Raw genomic sequence first — 19,333 nt, forward strand, 5'->3', positions numbered from 1 at the left:
CTGCATGGATTTTTTTTATCACATTGTAGTATGGTGTTGTTCTTTTTATCAACAGGTTTAAATCTCTGTTTTTATCCAAAAGGTATATCTATTTTTAGGCGTCGATGATTGCCTTGGAAACCCTTGTGGAAGAAACAATATATGCACAGATCACATTGATCGTTACAAATGTACATGTTTCGGTGGCTACAGTGGCAGCCATTGTGAAGTTCCACCTGACTTCTGTGTTGGACATCAGTGTAGTAATTGGTCTACGTGTCTTACTCATTTTACAAACTATACATGTCTTTGTGCTCCGGGTTTCAAGGGAAGATTTTGCGATTCCCAGATCAGTAAGTACAACACTGGTTATATTAAGCGTATTTGATATTTCAAGTCGACAAAAATGAGTTTTAGGACCATGAAGAATCATATTTGACGGGATGTTTTTCTTGAGTTAATCCGATCGTTCTTCCACTTAATATCAACAGTATAACACAAAGAAATAAATAGTATTTAGTTGCTTACAAAGACTTTTTCTTGTTGCTAATAATTAAGAATGGAATGCATTAACAACGGAGAACCGACTTTTATACTGTATTTATATTCTTGCATATACGTTAGTGCGTTTCTTGTCGCGATATGTATTTTTGTCTTTAAATAAAGACAAGGGAAACATTTTTACTATTTATGTACAAGTCAATACTTAAAACACTCAAATGTGATACTTATCTAGAACTAAACCATTCTCTCCTTCAGTAAATGGTAACTGGGGATCGTGGTTAGATTGGTCAGAATGTTCCAAATCGTGTGATGGAGGTATTCAATATCGTGTACGACACTGCACAAATCCACCACCAGATCCGGACGGTTTTCACTGTGTTGGAAGTAATACATCGGAACGCAATTGTAATCCACACGAATGTCCAGGTGGGTAAAGTTCATTCTGTCAACGACCTTATTTCTGAGTAAAATCATTGGCTCTATTAGGTTCCTCTTCTATTTGGAAACTTCATGTATATATATGAAAGCAAAAACGGAAAATTCTGCATAACTTAAGCTATTATTTTGTTTTTGTTTTTAATTTGATTGATAGACGGGAGATACCCTTAATAATGTATAACAAAAATACCGAACTCAAAAAGAAGATTAAAAAGGGGGAGGGTAATTCCCTTAAAAACTGACAAAATCAAACATTAGACATCTCAACCATCGAACGAACGAAAAAAAAACGAGAGGGAAATTAGAAATCAAAAGTTGATAACAAACAAACAAAACCATGACAAAAATAAGACAAACAAATATCTACAAAAAAAAAAATAAAACTAAAAACTAAGCATAGCGAAACCTCACAAAACATGCTCGTACATATAATAAGATAACCGTAGTCGTATTTGGCACAACCTTTTGGAATTTTGGGTCATCAATACTCTTCATCTTTGTTTGGCTTTCTTTACTTTTTTTACCTGATCGTCACTGGTGAGTCTTATGTAGACGAAACACGCATCTGACGGATTAAATTATAAGCCTGGTATCTTTAATAACTATTATCAATTCGTAATGGTCTATTTTATTGTTTATTTGTGTATTTTTCTGCCCTAATTGTTCTTCCATTTATTTTGTTTTAGTCCTGTCATGTAATGTCATTTTTGTGTTATATTAAACATTGCCATAAAAGCGGGAGGTATGGCTAGCCACAAAAACAGGTTCAATCCACCATTTTTTCTTTAAAAGTCTTGTATCAAGTCAGGAAAATGGCAATTGTTATCTTATAGTTCGATTCTGTGTGTGTTGCATTGTCGGGTTTTTTTTGTTGCACTTTAGTGTTGCTGTTGTTTCGTTGTTTCCTCTTATATTTGATGTGTTTCCCTCAGTTTTAAATTGTAGGACGGATTTGATTTCTCTCAATCGGTTTATGACTTTCGAACAGCGGTATACTACTGTTGCCTTTATTTATAGCTGATTATGCAGTATGGGTTGTACTTATTGTCGAAGGCCCTACGATGACCTATAGCTGTTAATTGCTGTGTTATTTGGTCTCTTGTGGAGGGTTGCCTCATTGGCAATCATACCAAATCTTCTAATATTTTATATAACAAAGAGTGCAAAAGAAAATGTGAAGTCCTAGTTGTACAAAGAGAAATTAAAGTGATATTAGGTTTGTGTAATTTTGATAAAAGAGGACCTGGATTTTTCGTCCTTCATTTTGTTATTCTTTAACTTTTTAGACCTTTTTCTCTATATTCCTTGTTTATTTATTTTTTACTATTATTCTCTATCCTTACTATTTTTACACCCCTTTATTTCTTTGGCCTTTTTTCCCCTTTGTTCTGCACATTTTGCGAATTATTCTCTATTCTGTAAAACCCATCCAGACCCCAAAAAAGCTGGCACGCTTGACGATGATTTAGTTATTAATTTTTCTCTATATATTCTTTTTTATTTATTTTGATTAGAGACTTTGTGTTTTGAATTTTCCTCTGAGTTCTGTATTTTTGGTATTTTACTTTAAACATACATATTACAAATTTAAAGTTTTATGTAGAATCTATAATACTAAAATTACGAGGTCCAATTTGTCAGCCGTCATCACGTAAAAACGACGAATAACAGAATTCAACTTTATATATAACTAATATAGTACAAAGGTGTAGATTAAAAATTACACCACTCCAGGCCCTTTTGTTTTCCACGTAATTAATATTGCCAATAATTAAGAAGTTCCGGGTCGAGTCCGCTACCGATATCAATAGTATATTCACCTGTTACCTATTACCTTATCTGTACGTTCCGCATCTGACAGGCGCACCACCAAACGTTGTATTCAGAACTAATATGCTAAAAACACGGGTCATAACCACAGGGTTAATTTGACACTATGAAATTGTAAAATTGTTACCTATTGTAGTATTTTAATCAGTAAGACTTTCTAAGATAAAAATACGAATACTAAAAATCTGGACTAAAAATAAGGCGTATAGGTACAGTTTTTAATTTGTTAGTGGGCATGACGTAAAACAACAAAGCAAAGAATTCAACTTTATTTATAACTTATATAGGACAATGCTGTTGGTTAAAAAATACTCCATTCCAGGACCTTTTGTTTTCCAAATAATTAATATTACCAATAACTGATAAGTTCCAGTTCAACGGGTTCAAACAGAAAGACTTGAACGCAGAGAAAAACTGTGTATCTTATAATCGACATGACTTTATCAGATGACAATACTAATACTAAAATAAGGCTTGCGCATAGTTATATACTTTAATTCAGTCACGGACCCGTGAAATCACGGGTGTGTTCTAGTAATTATTAAAAAGACAATTTGTTGTCAGAAAATATGTATTTGAAATTCATTTTAATTATTTAATATATATATATATCAATTAAATGAGACACCTCCTTCATGACGATATTTTAGTAATCGTTACCATAAGAAAGATTTCGTTGATGCCAGGGTTTGTCTAGAATAAACATTCCTTATAAATCAAATTAGAATTCTTAATCGACTTTATACCTCATTTAATGTTTTACTGTTTTGGCAACAATAAAGTTTTTGACAGCTCTTTCGAATAATTTTTTCTTCAGTGTGTCCGCATTACATGACGAAGATATACTCCTATAAAAACAAATTTAACTGTACCACCAATGGAGACTCAATATCATGCATCGTTACATGCCAGGATGGTTATACCTTCGTTGATACAAACTTTCCATTAGACAAATATGAGTGTGGACCACATACAGATTACTCTTGGAACAGTAAAAAAGCACCGCCGTGTTGTCGTAAGTATATTTTTACTCACGGAAATTATGATGCGGTAAATAATAGATAGTGTGCATTCGTTAGTTTGTCCTTTCAGTGATCATATCTGAATAAATTACTGAAAAAATCTCAACAAAGTGTATATCTCTTGTTTGCGTAGTTGTTCTCTTTAATTTCTACAAATAGCATCAGAAATTTAAATTAATAAAAAATAATTGTTAGGAGAGTGTCTTGTACAGCGTGTATCAAATATCTGCCGCATGCTCGACAATAAAAACATTGAAATAAAAAAAATATACCCCCATGTAGACGTAGAGTGTACACCTTTCTATTCAGTCCAGAGTTACAGTAGGAATCACATGCAACTTCAAGAAATGTGATTTACATAACATTCTTGGTAATTTTAAACTCCTCATCCAACGAGGAATGCATTTACAATTTATTGTAGTTTAAAGACAGATGTTTCTTATCAGGAAACGGCAGAAAATATAAACTATGAAGAAAAAGTAGAGTACAGACACTGTATCCATTTGTACTGCCCAGTACTTATTTACTATTATCGGTGGCGTAAGGAAAGTGTTTGTACCCACTGATTAGTAGGAGTTGCATGACCCTATGCAAACAAAACCGTAATGAACAATGTATTGCATAATAAATATTTCATGGAATTGTTATATATTTAAACTGAATAAATAGCTTTCTAAGCTATCCCTTAATTATATTGGTAAAGGTTTACTTTTGAAATGTCTCATAGATCTAAAGTTACGTTTGAATCCGCATTTATTTTAAAGGAAATACAAGTCCACGAAATATGAGAGTGACAACACTTGTATCTTATGATAATGTGGACGATGGTGAAGGCGAAATTATTGGGAATTCAGTTCGTGACAATGCTCAAGGGTTGAGGTGTATCGAAAATTCCACTTGCAGTATCTCGACTCAACTAGTACAGAGTGGAAATAGAAAAAGACGCTCCTCGTCCGCTACATTAGCCTTAGTTCTGTCAACAAACATCTCTGATGAAAACCTTAATCTGGACGATTTTTATGCTTATAATATCTGTAAGTATGTCAGTAAAACATTTGTCAAATAATTCCCAAGTAATAAGAATAAATAAACAGATTAAAATATTCAGAAATCACTGCAGTTAAATAGAGAGCGTTAAAACGAAAGAATATATACCAAGGGAAATAAAAATCATCTGAATACAATGACATTGCCAATGGTTATGAGGACTGGTCACAAAACGAAACTACTGAAATTAAACACTGAGCAACACTGTTTTATTTACCTATTACACAAAAATGGTGATCTCAGGAGATTTCTTTTCATTTACTGTATTCGAAACTTCGCATTTTCCCATAAATGTTTTGATAAATAGATATAATGCTGGGCTTATTCTGCATCAAAGCATAACTCATGATGAAATTTATTGTCTGATTCAGTTCCTCTAAAATAGTAACCAGTTCATGTTTCACAATGACACCCGCTGTGAGGCACATTTCAAGTTAACAAAAAAAAAGATTTTGGTGATATAATACATGATGAAAAAAGGACTTGATAAAATCTAATTTAAGATAATGGCTACGATTTTGAAATTATTGTAGGTCCGTTTGGTCACATGCTTAGCTAGCTCTTCATTGACAAGGTTCGATATTTATCCATCCTACTTTCAAATAACTGGCTTTTTGCTTTCCTGATGAAGATATATCCAGAAGAGCGCTTTCGGAGGCATAAAATTGATAGAGTTATTTACATTTTGTAACAAGTATATGTAATTTTAAAACTAGCAGTGACGTAATTGCTAATATTTAATTAAACTTAAAACGTAATGCACATTTTGATTTTAACAAACAACTTTCAATTTTTCAGTGTCTCCTGGGCTCTTAGATTTTGTTAATAGAATTTTAGATGTTACTATGTCAGTGGACCAACTAAACAATTCAGATATATTGACTGCCAACGTTAGTGGTAAAGTGTACTTTCCAGATATGTCAAGTTTGACCAGTGTAGGAAACTTTACATGTCCTGAAGGAAATATCATCAGCAATTCTTTATTATGCGGTAAGGTTTAATAAGCTTATTTTGAAAAATCAAAGTTAAATGATAATATATTTGTAATAAAAATTATGTTCAATTGTGATGTGAGTAGATTTTTTTATAAGCTGTAAATCGACAGACAAGAAATTATCCATCCGTCCAAATCTAATCAGTTATTAGTAATGTGTTAATCAGTTAATAAAACTTTTAATCTATGAATGTATGAATGAAATTATTATCAATGTAACGTTCAAAAATGGAGATGTGGTATGATTCCTATTAAGACAACTTTCCACTAGTGTTTTATTTACTTGGAAATGAACAATTATAAGTCACCATACGGCCTTCAGCAGACAGTAAAACCCCATATCAAAATATTCAGCTATAATAGACCCCGACATAAAAATATAGCAATTCAAACGAGAAAACTAAATACTAGTACCTAATGTTTAACAATGCAAAAATACAAAAAAACAAATACGTTATACATGAACATACGACAACCACTGAATTACATACTCCGGACAGGCACATGATGAATGTGATGGAGTTTGACATGTTTTTGAGCATTAAACCTTCCCTTCAGGTTTTTTTTTTTAATTAGCGGGAAACTTTATAGCATTTGTTTAAACTTATTTAGTCTCCAATAATGTGTTTATATCATTTGACAGCCGAGTGTTCAGTTGGAACATACTGGGAAGACGGTAGATGTGCGTTGTGTCCTGTAGGTACCTATCAAGATTTTACTGGACAAATGTCATGTAAAGAGTGTCCAGCAGGACTTACAACTTTCTACGTTGCTGCGAATAGTAGCTCCGATTGCACAGAATGTATGTTCAGTATTTATAAGAACAAATTCTAAATATTCAAATGTAATCCCTTGAAATAAAACAAACTCACCTTAAAAGTTATGATACCGCAGGACTTTCTTCGGTTATTAAAAAAAACACTTCTACAGCTTCTGTTTTTTGTTGTGTTTACTTTTAACAATTTGAATCTTTTTAACCAAAGTTAAAGATAAAATGTGTTCACAAAATATATAGCAGAAAAAAGTAAAATCACAAAAATACTGAACATCGGGTAAAATTCAAAAAGGAAAGTCCCTAATCAAATAGCAAAATCAAAAGCTCAAACACATCAAACGAATAGGTAATAACTGACATATTCCTGACTTGGTACAGGCATGTTCTGATGTAGAAAATGGTGGATTGAACGCACATTTAGCAAAAATGAAAGACAAATAGATTATTTCTTTGTGTAACAAGATATTGTGTGTTTCAATTTGTAAAGTACCATAAAAGCATAATGTAGAATCAGGAATTAACATAGTGCTTTAATTATTTTTCACATGTAAATGTATATATCTCGCAACAATATAAATTCAATGGTAGTTATATTTCTTCTTCAACACCTACATTATAATCCTGGTATCTTTGATAACTATTTACAATAACATCGTTTTGATATCTTCTCGCATTATCGTCCATTTTCAAAGATTAATGATTAAATTCAATTTATTCAATAAGCTGTTACTAAAAATAAATACATATCCAACCATTCACATTTCAATCACAGTCACGTCTTCGTCCTTAAATCAGTTCGGATGTGCTTATGGTCATCCAAAACTACAAAATATGATGCTGAACGATACACTACTCATTGTCTGCTGCAAACTAGCTGAACAACAATAGGCCCTCGTCAGCAAACACTCAAAAACCCAGTGTGGATGGGGTTGTGTTTTGTCTTCTAGACATCTGAAGGGTCCTGTATCAGATGTGTTGCGTAACGGAATCGCTTGTTCAATACAGAATATACTGCCTAATAAGTTTATAGTGCCGATTTCTGTAACAGCGGTCCTGAACGGGTTTCGTGTAGACATATACTATTGTCTCCATGATTTATTAGTAAAACATCGACGTGGTTAGCGGGCTGCCTAGCTGATCAACCTTACCATAAAAAATGCAGTTGGGAAGAAGTATAAATCAAACCACCAAAATAATAAAGAAACATAATCGGCTTATGTAAAAAAAATCCTTCTTCCTGACCAATTTTATGATAACAATATTTTAAAAAGCTCATTTAACGCCTCAAGGCACCGATTTGACCGTGCTACTGCTTAATGGCCTGTCAATGTCATAAAACACACCCATCAGAAAATATCTATCAAAAATTTACTTTGGTAAAATAATTTCCCAAGATGAACACGAAAAAATAGCTGGATTAAGCAATCACACGTATTGCCAATAGTCAATACCTTAATGGAACTCATAACCAGTTTTATCAAAACTTAATCATGTCGGCATATCTGATGTATTCATTTTTCTGTTTAATTTTAGCTAAATGCCCTGGTGGTACATTCTGGGAAAACGAAGAATGCATTTGGTGTCCAGTAGGAACATACCGAGACGAAAGTGAATCAATTTTCTGTAAATTATGTCCAGCGGGATTTACAACTGTAAATACGTCATCTGAAAGACTATCGGATTGCTCAAAGGGTATTTGTTATTTAAATTTATAGCAAAAGCAGAACATTTTACTCTATTATTTATTTGACTTCAGTTATGGTTTGTATTGAATCTGTTGTATAATTCTATATAATACCAAACTTAACGGGAAACAGGGTCATGTTTCATTCAACCTTTGCTTTAAGCATTCTGGATTTTCTGCTTAAAGCACGCAATAGAAAATAACTATAATTGTAAATATTAAACATGTATACAGTTATAGAGCTACTGGTGAAGATAATTCAAAAAAGAGCTTCGGTCAGAACAAAGGAAAAGCTTTGTCAGTTTTTGCAGCTTGAAATCACCATTTTGGGGCTGTTGTTTTTTATTAATCTACGAAAAAACTGTTTGTCTTTAGATACTTAAATGACATTAGTCTACCGGATATCAGAATAATATTTTTAAAATTTTGTCTAAAATATAAGTATAATGGCTCTTAAAGGGGCACTAGCTGCCAAATTCATGTTCACCGATTTGACTCAAATTCTCATATTTTATTTATAACAATGTAAAACATTTTTCCAAACTATCAAAAATATCAAATAAACAATTTACAGGACATGGTTTCAATATGATTTTGCTTCGTTTCGTGTGAAATTTAGCCAAGACGCCATCTAATTAACTATCGAGTTGACCTTCTATGACCATATAAGCGATGAAAACATAAACACAGATATAAATAGATTAAGCAACTCGTGCAATTGAATTTTTAAAGGTCTGTTAAATTTTGTATTATAGATTAAAAATTTATGTTTATCGTCGTTTTTACCTTTATAAGAATGATTTTGGGTGGATCGAATCAGTTAATCAAACAATTTACCTTTGTTTCACTTTCAATGTTGACATTCTTTTCCTTTAAATACCCGTACACGGACAATGCATATGTTATGCTATAACTTTCTACGGGGTTAAATTGGAGTTCACATGAATATGGATTTAATGAGGTCGACTTATTCACTTGCAAGAAAATAACTCATTATCTATGTTTTTTAGTTTAATTTGACAAAATTGAACCATTTTAGCTGATAAAAGCAAATAATTATTTCACTTTTTCACTTTTATTAATGATTGAACAAAAAAAATCATACTTTTGATTTTTTATATATCTCGTAGCTATAGTGCCCCTTTAACTATTTGCATGTGAAACTGACAAAATAAATAACATAATTTTGAATTCATTACATTATTATTGAAACATTAACCAAGGCTTTAATGATGGTTGGCTGCACCAGAAAACTTATCACAAACAGGATAGCATGTCATATTTTTACGATGAACTATTCATCAATTCATAAAAGTTGGATATGAGTTATTTTCATTGAAGTGAAGTTCATAATCAATATAAATATGTAATATCTAAACTGATGCAATACTGGGAAAGGTTTTTTTTTTAATTCATTAAGAATTGTTGTGATCTTCTTTCAGAATGTCCTATTGGAACACATTGGGAAAATGGTAGATGTAAAATATGTCCAATAGGAACATTCCAGGATTTGACAGCGGCTTTCTTATGTAAGCCGTGCCCACATGGGATGGTAACATTTCACAGCGGTAGTAACAGTAGCACAGATTGTAAAAGACGTAGGTTATATACTTTAATCTTTTAGACATTTTGATTTAAATGTTTTAGGAACTATGATTCGGCATTACTTTTCAACTTCGTATTTCATTTGTCCTTCTTGGGTTCGAACGTCACTGCTGAGTCTATTGTACAAGTAACACACGTCGGCGAAGAGTTATAAGCCAGGTATCAGTGATGATTATTTCATTTATGTTTTGATAGAGTAAAAAGAATGTTTCATAGTTCCTACACTGCAATATTATTATCTTAGATAGCTTTCACGTGATTTTATAAGATCTCATGATTGTATGGCATGACCATGATGACAGCATAGTTTTAAGTTTGACAGAAATTAAATTTCTTACAAAATGTTTAAAATGGCGAACTTAGAATAAATTAGTCAATTTAAGATAAATGATAAATTGTGATCTATAATACATCCTGCGTTGCATATAAGCCACAAGCAATATTAGTTACTGTAATGACCGAAATAGAATAATGATATAAATGTTTCGTTTGTTATTTTGTTTTATATTATATGAGTTATACTATATTGAACGACGTATCTTAATGATCTCACCTTATTTAACATAATAATGGTATTTTCTGTTGAACGTTGTAACAGCCGCATGTCAAGCAGGCACATACTGGGGAACTGGTCGGTGTAATGTTTGTCCAGTGGGTACTTATCAAGATTCAGTGGCACAATTAGCATGTAAACAGTGTCCACCGGGACTTACAACGTTGAACACATCATCTGACAGTATAACAGACTGTATAGAAGGTACTTGTACTAACAATTTCACATGTATATCAAGTATGTCATAATTCCACAATCATGTGTTGATTCCTTTGTAATTTAAATACTTTTTGTTCTACCTTCTGAAACATATGCGATGTTATATATAAAATGTTTTTCATTCACCGACCGACTGAAGGTCCATTTCAGATTTTCTAGCTTCAAATACAATGTAAACATCGGGGAACGGTAGGTGTGACAGTCAAACCTAATTAACAGAGGCATCATTCCCACATATTACTTTTGTTTGGGTTTTGATAATGTATTGATGTTGTTGTTGTTCTTGCTTTAATTTTTGTATTTTTTCTTACTGTATAGCGAATGTATATAGAAGATAGAAATTATCATTGTATTTCCCAATATTAAGCACAAGATATCATATATAATAGTACAAACAAACAAAAATAACAAGAGTCGCATGGAACATCTGTTTTATTGTCAGTTAAATTCTTTATTTTATTTTAGATGTTACAAACCAGGTGAAAAATAAGAAAACAGAACTGGAATCCCACATCGGTAATATATAAAGTCTTAATACTAGTATTTAATGTTTCAATCCTGGTGTGACTGGTTAATATTTGTTATCATGCTTCATATCAGGATGAAAGTCGTGTTCGATAATGATAACTCTGTTAGAGGCATTAAATGCTGTTCAGCACTTTTAAACTTCGTTTAAGATTTGATCGACCATCTGTTTCAATTCGAGTGCCACTGTTGAGTCTTGTGAACATAGAACGCGCTTATGACATTGGCAATTATAAGCCTGTTATATTTGATGAGATTTACATTCACCATGTCGAGCAACTGGTGGTGTACGTTTTGTCCAAAGGTTATCATCAGCCCAGAAGAAACATTTTTTGTTGACATGACATATAATCCATTCGTTCATTTTCTGTAAAAGTTTTGTTTACACATTTGTTTATTATGCTCAAAACACGAGAATTATCTACTTACAGCCATTGGTCAAATAAGCTGTTTTTAGCAAAACTGTTTTTATTTTTTTTATAATCCAACATGAATTGTCTTCCACCTGTTTTGGTCTGAGCTCTGCTGATACAATCTAATTTATATCAAATCCATTAATTGCATCCGTTCTTGTAATATGCGCGATTCAAGTATTTTGATAAGTCATGTGTGAACGAATCTTGCGAATTGCGTAACAAACTATAAGTCTAGTATCTGTGATAAGTTTTTTTGAGGATATGTAAAGGCTGATCAAGGAGTGAGTGCAAACAAGTTGTCTAATTTCTGAAGATCTCTTAATGGTTTTGTATTTAGAAAAGGCATCTTACAGAAATATAAAAGATAAAGGCGTGTAAATTGACGTGATTGTGTTTAGATCAATTAAATAGTATGTTGAGAAATAAGTTTAGATATTAGTTTCCCATGCCTCAATATATACACTTTCTTTATTTTACAGATACAATCATTATTGCAGTGGTGGTTGGTGTTGTAGTTATCATTGTTATAATTTGCTTAATTTTTATGTGGAAGTACAGAGAACATTTAAGGTAAGCTGTTCATTATTAGAATTCCATCTTTTTTTTTCAATGGATGACAATTTATTTCATTTTTCTGATCAATTCCCTCTATTTATTGTTATACAAAGACTAAGCGGAATGTGAGATACTGTCATCAAAATGTCTTTTGTTATTTTAATATAATGTCTATGTCTTACAGAGATGCTGTGAAATGCAGGAGTCTACTGATTTGTGTCTTTATATTTTAAAATGTTTGTGTTGTTTCTAAAGGATTAGTTTTTTCATCTTGTGTTGTTACTTTCAATATTCACTCGGTCAAGGTATGGGTTATAATGTTCTTTTGTGATTGTTCATGACGGATGATGGACGGCTGTTTTACATACATTGTTAACTTAACTAAATGTCTGAAAGGATGACATGTCACCCTACCGGACAAATTATTCTGCTTCCGAGTCTTTGTTCTTACTCCAAAATGCCGCATCTTTATAAAAGAAGCAGCAAATATTATTTTTTAAGTCTTTGGCTTGATTCGACGGAATTTCAACCTAATACTTTCTTCATTCTAGATGAGCACTCTACGACAAGACCAACGAGGCATTGTGTCTTAATATGATCCGTATTGTATGCTGCACTTGCTATGACTCAAATCGTTTTTAAAGTGTGTCGTCACTATATTATAACAATCTTTTAACCCTCTCGCAGTTTTAAGATTACTAATATGTGTTGGCAGGGCTAGTGTTGACCAGTCCCTTGTTTTCTGTATAGTGTTTTATGAACTATTATTCACCTTCTCGTCATTTTTCGTCTTTGTCGTAATATTAACTTTACTATTAATAATCTTTCTACTTTACGTATTTTCATTGTAGACAAATTGCAAGAAAAAGAGCTTTTGGGAGTATAACAAGTCTTGACATGGTTCATCCAGAGTTAACTATTTATGTTCCTAAAACTACTCCTCCCGTCAAAAGGATATTTAGACCGTCGCCGGAGCAAACTTTTGCAACAGATCCTCATCATTCAAACACAAAAGATTTTTCACAAGACGGAAATTCTACAACTCACTGTCAGCCTCCAAACGACAGAAATGGTTCATCAGAACACAATCCATCACAAAATGGGCATTATACAAGAGACCGTCGCCCCTCACATGAACGAAATCTTAAAACCGATCGACGATCTTCAAACGAGCATAACTTGATAATAGATTATAGTCTTTTGCACAAATATCACGAACATTGTTTCGATTGAATTTTTATCATATCGAAATCGTTATTTCTAGAAATATTTTGCACCCATGACCTTATCCTTTTATTATTCTATATAAAGGATACATCTATATTATATTGCCTTAATTGTTGATCTTTAAAGTTTCTGGAATTGAGGTTATATATTTCACATCTATATGTTTGTAATACGTTCACTCCATTGATATAAGAGTAACAAAGTTGATTATCTATATATACATAGTTAAGTATGTGTTTCTGTAAAATGTTTGTATACATGAATATGTTGAAATATATTATATATATTGTTTGTTGTCGTGTGTTGAATGTTATATATTGTGATCGACAGTTGTCTCTGATTTGTTTGCCTTAACCAAATGCATTTTATCTTCAAATTTTAACTGTCTGTCAGCAACTGGACATGTAGCACTAGTGGAGCAGAAATCGTGTATCTTCAGGTAAGGCTGTTGCAAAAAGAAAAATATCGAAATGAGAACAAAAATTAAACAAACCATTTGACAGAAACAACTGATTGAAAAGCACAAAAATAACCTTGTCATAAGACATGCGATATACGACATAAAGGTCAATTAAAAATCGTTATATACAAGACAACATGCAAACATTAGCTGCTGAAACCTTTTTAAACTTTATCAAGGACATACTGACATAAAAAAAAAACTTTTTGAATTCAACACAAACTAAGATAATTAGCAAACACTTATGTTTGTGATGTGTAACATCCCGTCAAAATTCCACTTTTCCTGTATTTGATTTACAAAACTGTAAAATATCCAGCACATCTTTTCTATCCCTAAACGACATATATCTTCTTGATGGTATCACCAGCCCTGTAGTCAGCATTTCTGTGTTGGTCCGGATTATCACTGATATGGTCATAACTATGAATTAACTGTTTATAAACTTTGAATTATCCGAAATGCTTACGATTTTCTACCCAAGAAATAGATTACTTATTCTGTGTTTGGCAATTTAAAGGCAACAGTAGTATTCCGGTGTTCAGAAGTCAGAAATTGATTGAGAGGAAACAAATCCGGGTTACTAAAAGAGGGACGAAAGATACCAAAGGGACAGTCAAACTCATAAATCTAAAACAAACAGACAACGCCATGGCTAAAAATGAAAAAGACAAACAAACAACAGCACACACGACACAGCATAGAAAACTAAAGAATAAACAACACGAACCCCACAGGGAAACACATCAACTATATATAAGAGGAAAACAAAGGAACACTGAAGTGCAACAAAAAGAAACGCAAATATACACGGAAACGAACTAAAATAGATAGCAAACAACAGTTTGTGTAATTCTCATGCGCGTAATACATCCTTGTAGATTAGCAGGCTAATGCCGCTACAAGACAGCACTCGCATCATCAAATGAGAAAGGGATTATTATAAGTTATTAAAACTTGTTTCCCAATCCACTATAAATAAATATGTTTAAACTAACGAACTATTTGTTAACACCTGTCATATTCCTGACTTGTCTAGGAAACAAATGGTGGGTTGAACCTTCGGAAATGTTAGATCATCAATGCTCATCAACTTCGTACTTTATTTGGTTTATTAATCTTTCTGATTCGAGCGTCAATGATGATTTTTTTTGTAGACAATACGCGTGTCTGGTATAAATTTGTATGGTATATACAATGAGTGTATCGATCATTTCTGTGACATTTTGATTATTTGGTTTTTACACCATTCACTCTTTCTATTGGGAGAACCTTCTTTATTTATGTTTTCCATTGGTTTAGTGACTTATGGCTTGATTCAAAGGAAACTGCATCTCATTTGATAAACGATATGCAAATTCAATATAAATTTCGCTTCACTTACCTCTCAATCAAACATTACAAATATGAAATTGGGATTGTGGTTTGGAGAGTTTAGAAATTAGAAATGCACTCGTGTTTGGGAAAGTTGTGTTTAAAGTATATTTTTTTTCTAGTTGAAAAATAATAATTTGAAATAGTTTTGTATTCGTCTTCTGTTTCTATTAAAACAAGTAGATAATATCAGCACTAAACAATATGACATCACAAGTTTTTGGTCTGTTGGTTCTGTTTATTGCGGTGCTGTTTAAATGTTACTTTATAAATGCAAAATGCGAAAAATATTGTCATCTCTTTTGTCTCAAAGCTAACTTGCAACTGGGCATTAGTGTAGGTGGTCTTTTTTTCTTTCTTTTTTTTGGAATAAATTTACTGTTTTAAAAAGTATTCTTTTTTTCGAAATACTAAGGATTTTCTTATCACAGGCATAAATTAATTTAGCCGTATTTGGTATAACTATTTGGAATTTTAGGTCCTCAATGCTCTTCAACTTTCTACTTGTTTGACATTACAACTATTTTGATCTCAGCTCGTCACTGATGAGTCTTATGTATGTTACAGTAAATAGGTGAAATTGGGAATTACATGTAATTACTAAAATTTAGGAATTACATGTAATTCCCGATGCACTTAGTAAATACAAGTAAGTCCTAAAACTGCCCAGTAATTACCAGTAATTACTGATTTTAAAATGAATTTTTACACCTATTTACTAACTGTTAAAACAATGTTGTAATATGGTCAACTGATCAAAAGTTATGGTAATACTAATTAGAAAATCAGTGAGTGTTCAGCTATCAAAATTTTAAGGGTTTTGCAGAACCCAGTGTCTCGCCTTCTTTTGCTATGAGTCGCAGCCCAACAAAAATAGGAAAAAAAATATTTATAATTTTCCTATAGATACTATCTTTTGACTAGTTCTGCAAGAATCTTCTATCAAAATTTAAAAAAAAATCAGGATGGTTTATGAAATCTAAACTTTAACTGCAGAGTGTATGTTATTTTAACTGGAAAAAAAATAGTCCGTTTAAATAAGTAATATATTCGAAAAAGTATAGTTTTTTTTACAAACTTTATTTCTAGATATTATCTGATGATCATAAACAAGTTTCTGTCCAATTTTGGTAGAAATCCAGGATATTTTGAGAAAGTTATTAAAATTGTTAAAAATTTAACCACAGTGTGAATGTAATGTTATCTGAGATAAAAACTAAGTCCCTTTATAAGTAAAATACGGAAAAACTTGATTTTATTTTTACAAAATTTACTTCTTGAAATTTATCTTTTGATCATAAACAACTGAAGCTTCTGTTGAAGTTTGGTAGAAATCCAGGATGATTTGAGAAACTTATCAAAAATTTAAAAAAATATGACCACAAAGCGAATATTTGTGGACGCCGCTGGCGACGAAATTATTAGGTTGGTTCGCTATGTCTCGCTTTTGCGACAAAAATCGCAGGCTCGACGAAAAGGAAAAGAATGTCAACATTGAAAGTAAAACAAAAGGGATGGACCATTTAGGTGACTTTTTCGATCCACAAAAAGATCATTCTTATACAGGAAGAAACGATGATAAAATTTTGTTGGAGGTATATAAGCTTAAGTTTGGAGGCCTTGAAGAACTCATAAAAACACGGAAATATGAAAATGTGACTCTTAACGCCATTAATTTGTATAAATTTGTTTGTGAAGAATGTCAGCTTCATCACAAATGTCTGAAAAAAGAAGTCGTAGTTAAACCTATGTTGTAAAAGGAATTTAACTCATGTTATTGGCCAAGTTGATATGCAGAGTATGCCTGATGGAGATTTTAATATAACAAAATTATGAGATTTTAAGAATTATCAATATCATTTAACCGAGTTTGCCATAATCTAATGTCTATCTTAAAAAACAGCTGCCTAAGTGGCCTATACAATTCTCAAACATGTTTTTCTCAATTTTGGATTGGTATCATTGTCTTGCATGCTCAAAATGATTTTTAGTGAGTTTCAAAACTTATAAAACAACCATTTTCCAGTTTCAATTCACAAATACTGAAGAGTATGCACTTTTAATGTGCCTTATAATCCTTGATCCTTAAGTAAGCCCTAAAAATCCTAGACCCCTTACTTTATTATTTGATATCTTGAATTATGTCTTTAATTTTTAATTTTAAACAAAAATATCAAGTTAGTAAATAGCTGTAAAAATGACAAAAAAAATCAGTAAATACCTGTAATCACTGAAAAAACTAGTAAATACATGTAATTACTAAATTGACTAGTGATTACAGGTATTTACTGAAATGTTTAGTAATTACGTGTGATTCCTAATTTCACCTATTTACTGTAACTGGCGTATTAAATTATAAGCCTGATACCTTTGATGACTGTCTAGGATAAGTCATCGTATTAAACTGATTTCTAGCACTATTCGGTGACGGGATACAGTTTGTACAAAGGAACCCGAATTTACAAAATAATGCTACATTTCTATCCTGATTATAACTGTAAAAACGTTTTATTCTGTCGAATAATAAAACCCATAAGACGGCCATAAGACGGCTATAAGACGGTCATAAGGCGGCCGGCCATAAGACGGCCGCAGTTGCTTTTTCATTATTATCTATTGATTGGTTGGTTGGTGCTTGATTTACGCCGTCTAAACAAATACAGAATATATCGCGGCGATCAATAGTAATATTCGTAACCCAATCACCACAAATTCAATGTTCCTGTTTCTAGACTCTGGGTAATTAGAGGTTTCATGTCGTTTAAAACCATATAATGACATGCATTTATTGTCCTGAAAAGTAAGGTTCTTTCTCATTTTTGGTCTGGATGGGAATTACATGCGGAGCAAAATATGCCTAACTTTTTGGGACAAATTTTGTTACTTGTTTTGGTGTGTGTACTATTTTTTATTCCGGCTGTATTCGTATACGACGGTTTCTGTTGCACTTATTTTATTTTCTCGTCCGTCTGTTGTCCCAAGTCTCTCGAAATTTGATTTATAGTAGTATTGTATGTCCTGGCTGTTTCTCCTATATAGATTCTGAATGACAATTTACTGGAAAAAAGAACAAAAACATATTTTCAGATATTTGGCTCCTAAGAGTTTTACCCTTAGTTTCTGTTATATTTCTCATCATTAGTAGTTACTATAATTATGAGGTTCTTTTATTTTATGTCAAAAGTCGTACTAACTATTCTTAGATATAAATTATTCACTTATTCAATGTGTTCTTTTTCTCACTCATATGATCTTAAGAAAAGGTACTGCTTACGGAAATTAAAAATAGAGGGACAGCACATATAAACTGCAGTCATTACACATGTTACAAGATCGAATTGATAAGAGCAAAAACACATAGAATAATTAAACATATTTGAAAATTTTAGAGAATCTTGTGTATTGCCTTCGATTGTATCCATGCAAAAATGTAATGCTGTTTTGTTGTTGTCAAGTTTGTTTGTTTGTTTTTTTTTTTGGGGGGGGGGGGGGGTCGGAAGGGGGTATCATTTGGGTCAACATCTGTTTTTCTTTGCCCTTTTATTGATCTTTAAACTGAGGCGTGTGTCCAAGTTTCATAACGTCAAAAGAATGAAAAGCGAAACCTTAATTAAAACTTCATTCCTGTCAGAGCGCAAATAAAAATTTCGAGGCAACTTTAGACCGGAACATACAGTCGAAATGTGGCGGGCTTAAACTAATTTGAAAGCGCTAACCAATGCAAATTTAGGAATATTTGTACTTAAGCTATAATGACGGGTCCTACTAAAATGCGCCCGGGAGCGCCCGGGGAAAAGAAAAAGCGCCCGGGGAAGAAAAAATAGCGCCCGGGGAAAAGAAAAAGCGCCCGGGGAAAAGAAAAAGCGCCCGAGGAAAAGAAAAAGAGCCCGGGGAAGAAAATTAGCGCCCGGGGAAATTATATAGATATTTTATTGGCATGAGACAACTTTGTGTCCGGCGATGAAATAAGTTATGTACATTGATTTTTTTTTAAATTTTAGACAAGTAATTTGTAAATTAAGATAATAGATATTTTTAATAAAACACAAAAACAAGTATAAATGTTTCAATTTTAACAATAATATATGAAAAGGCCTACTATTTCGAAAGACAGATAGTAATGGAT

At 32.2% G+C, this 19,333-nt stretch overlaps 1 protein-coding gene across 2 annotated transcripts in view; it reads left to right on the forward strand.

Annotated features, from left to right (window-relative positions):
- Positions 1–13,664, forward strand: part of LOC143063124 (uncharacterized) — a 32,721-nt gene extending 19,057 nt beyond the window's left edge. For both annotated transcript variants that reach the window (XM_076235091.1, XM_076235092.1), the window contains 12 exons: positions 99–332; positions 739–909; positions 3,569–3,766; positions 4,538–4,807; positions 5,619–5,810; positions 6,458–6,616; positions 8,123–8,281; positions 9,716–9,871; positions 10,477–10,635; positions 11,116–11,166; positions 12,071–12,161; positions 12,998–13,664. In XM_076235091.1, coding sequence (XP_076091206.1) covers positions 99–332; positions 739–909; positions 3,569–3,766; positions 4,538–4,807; positions 5,619–5,810; positions 6,458–6,616; positions 8,123–8,281; positions 9,716–9,871; positions 10,477–10,635; positions 11,116–11,166; positions 12,071–12,161; positions 12,998–13,379 — 2,222 coding nt within the window. In that variant the 3' untranslated portion in view covers positions 13,380–13,664. The remainder of the gene's footprint in view (positions 1–98; positions 333–738; positions 910–3,568; positions 3,767–4,537; positions 4,808–5,618; positions 5,811–6,457; positions 6,617–8,122; positions 8,282–9,715; positions 9,872–10,476; positions 10,636–11,115; positions 11,167–12,070; positions 12,162–12,997) is intronic.
- The last annotated feature ends 5,669 nt before the right edge of the window (positions 13,665–19,333 follow it).

Source organism: Mytilus galloprovincialis, chromosome 2 (assembly GCF_965363235.1).
Source record: "Mytilus galloprovincialis chromosome 2, xbMytGall1.hap1.1, whole genome shotgun sequence".
NCBI lineage: Eukaryota > Metazoa > Mollusca > Bivalvia > Mytilida > Mytilidae > Mytilus > Mytilus galloprovincialis.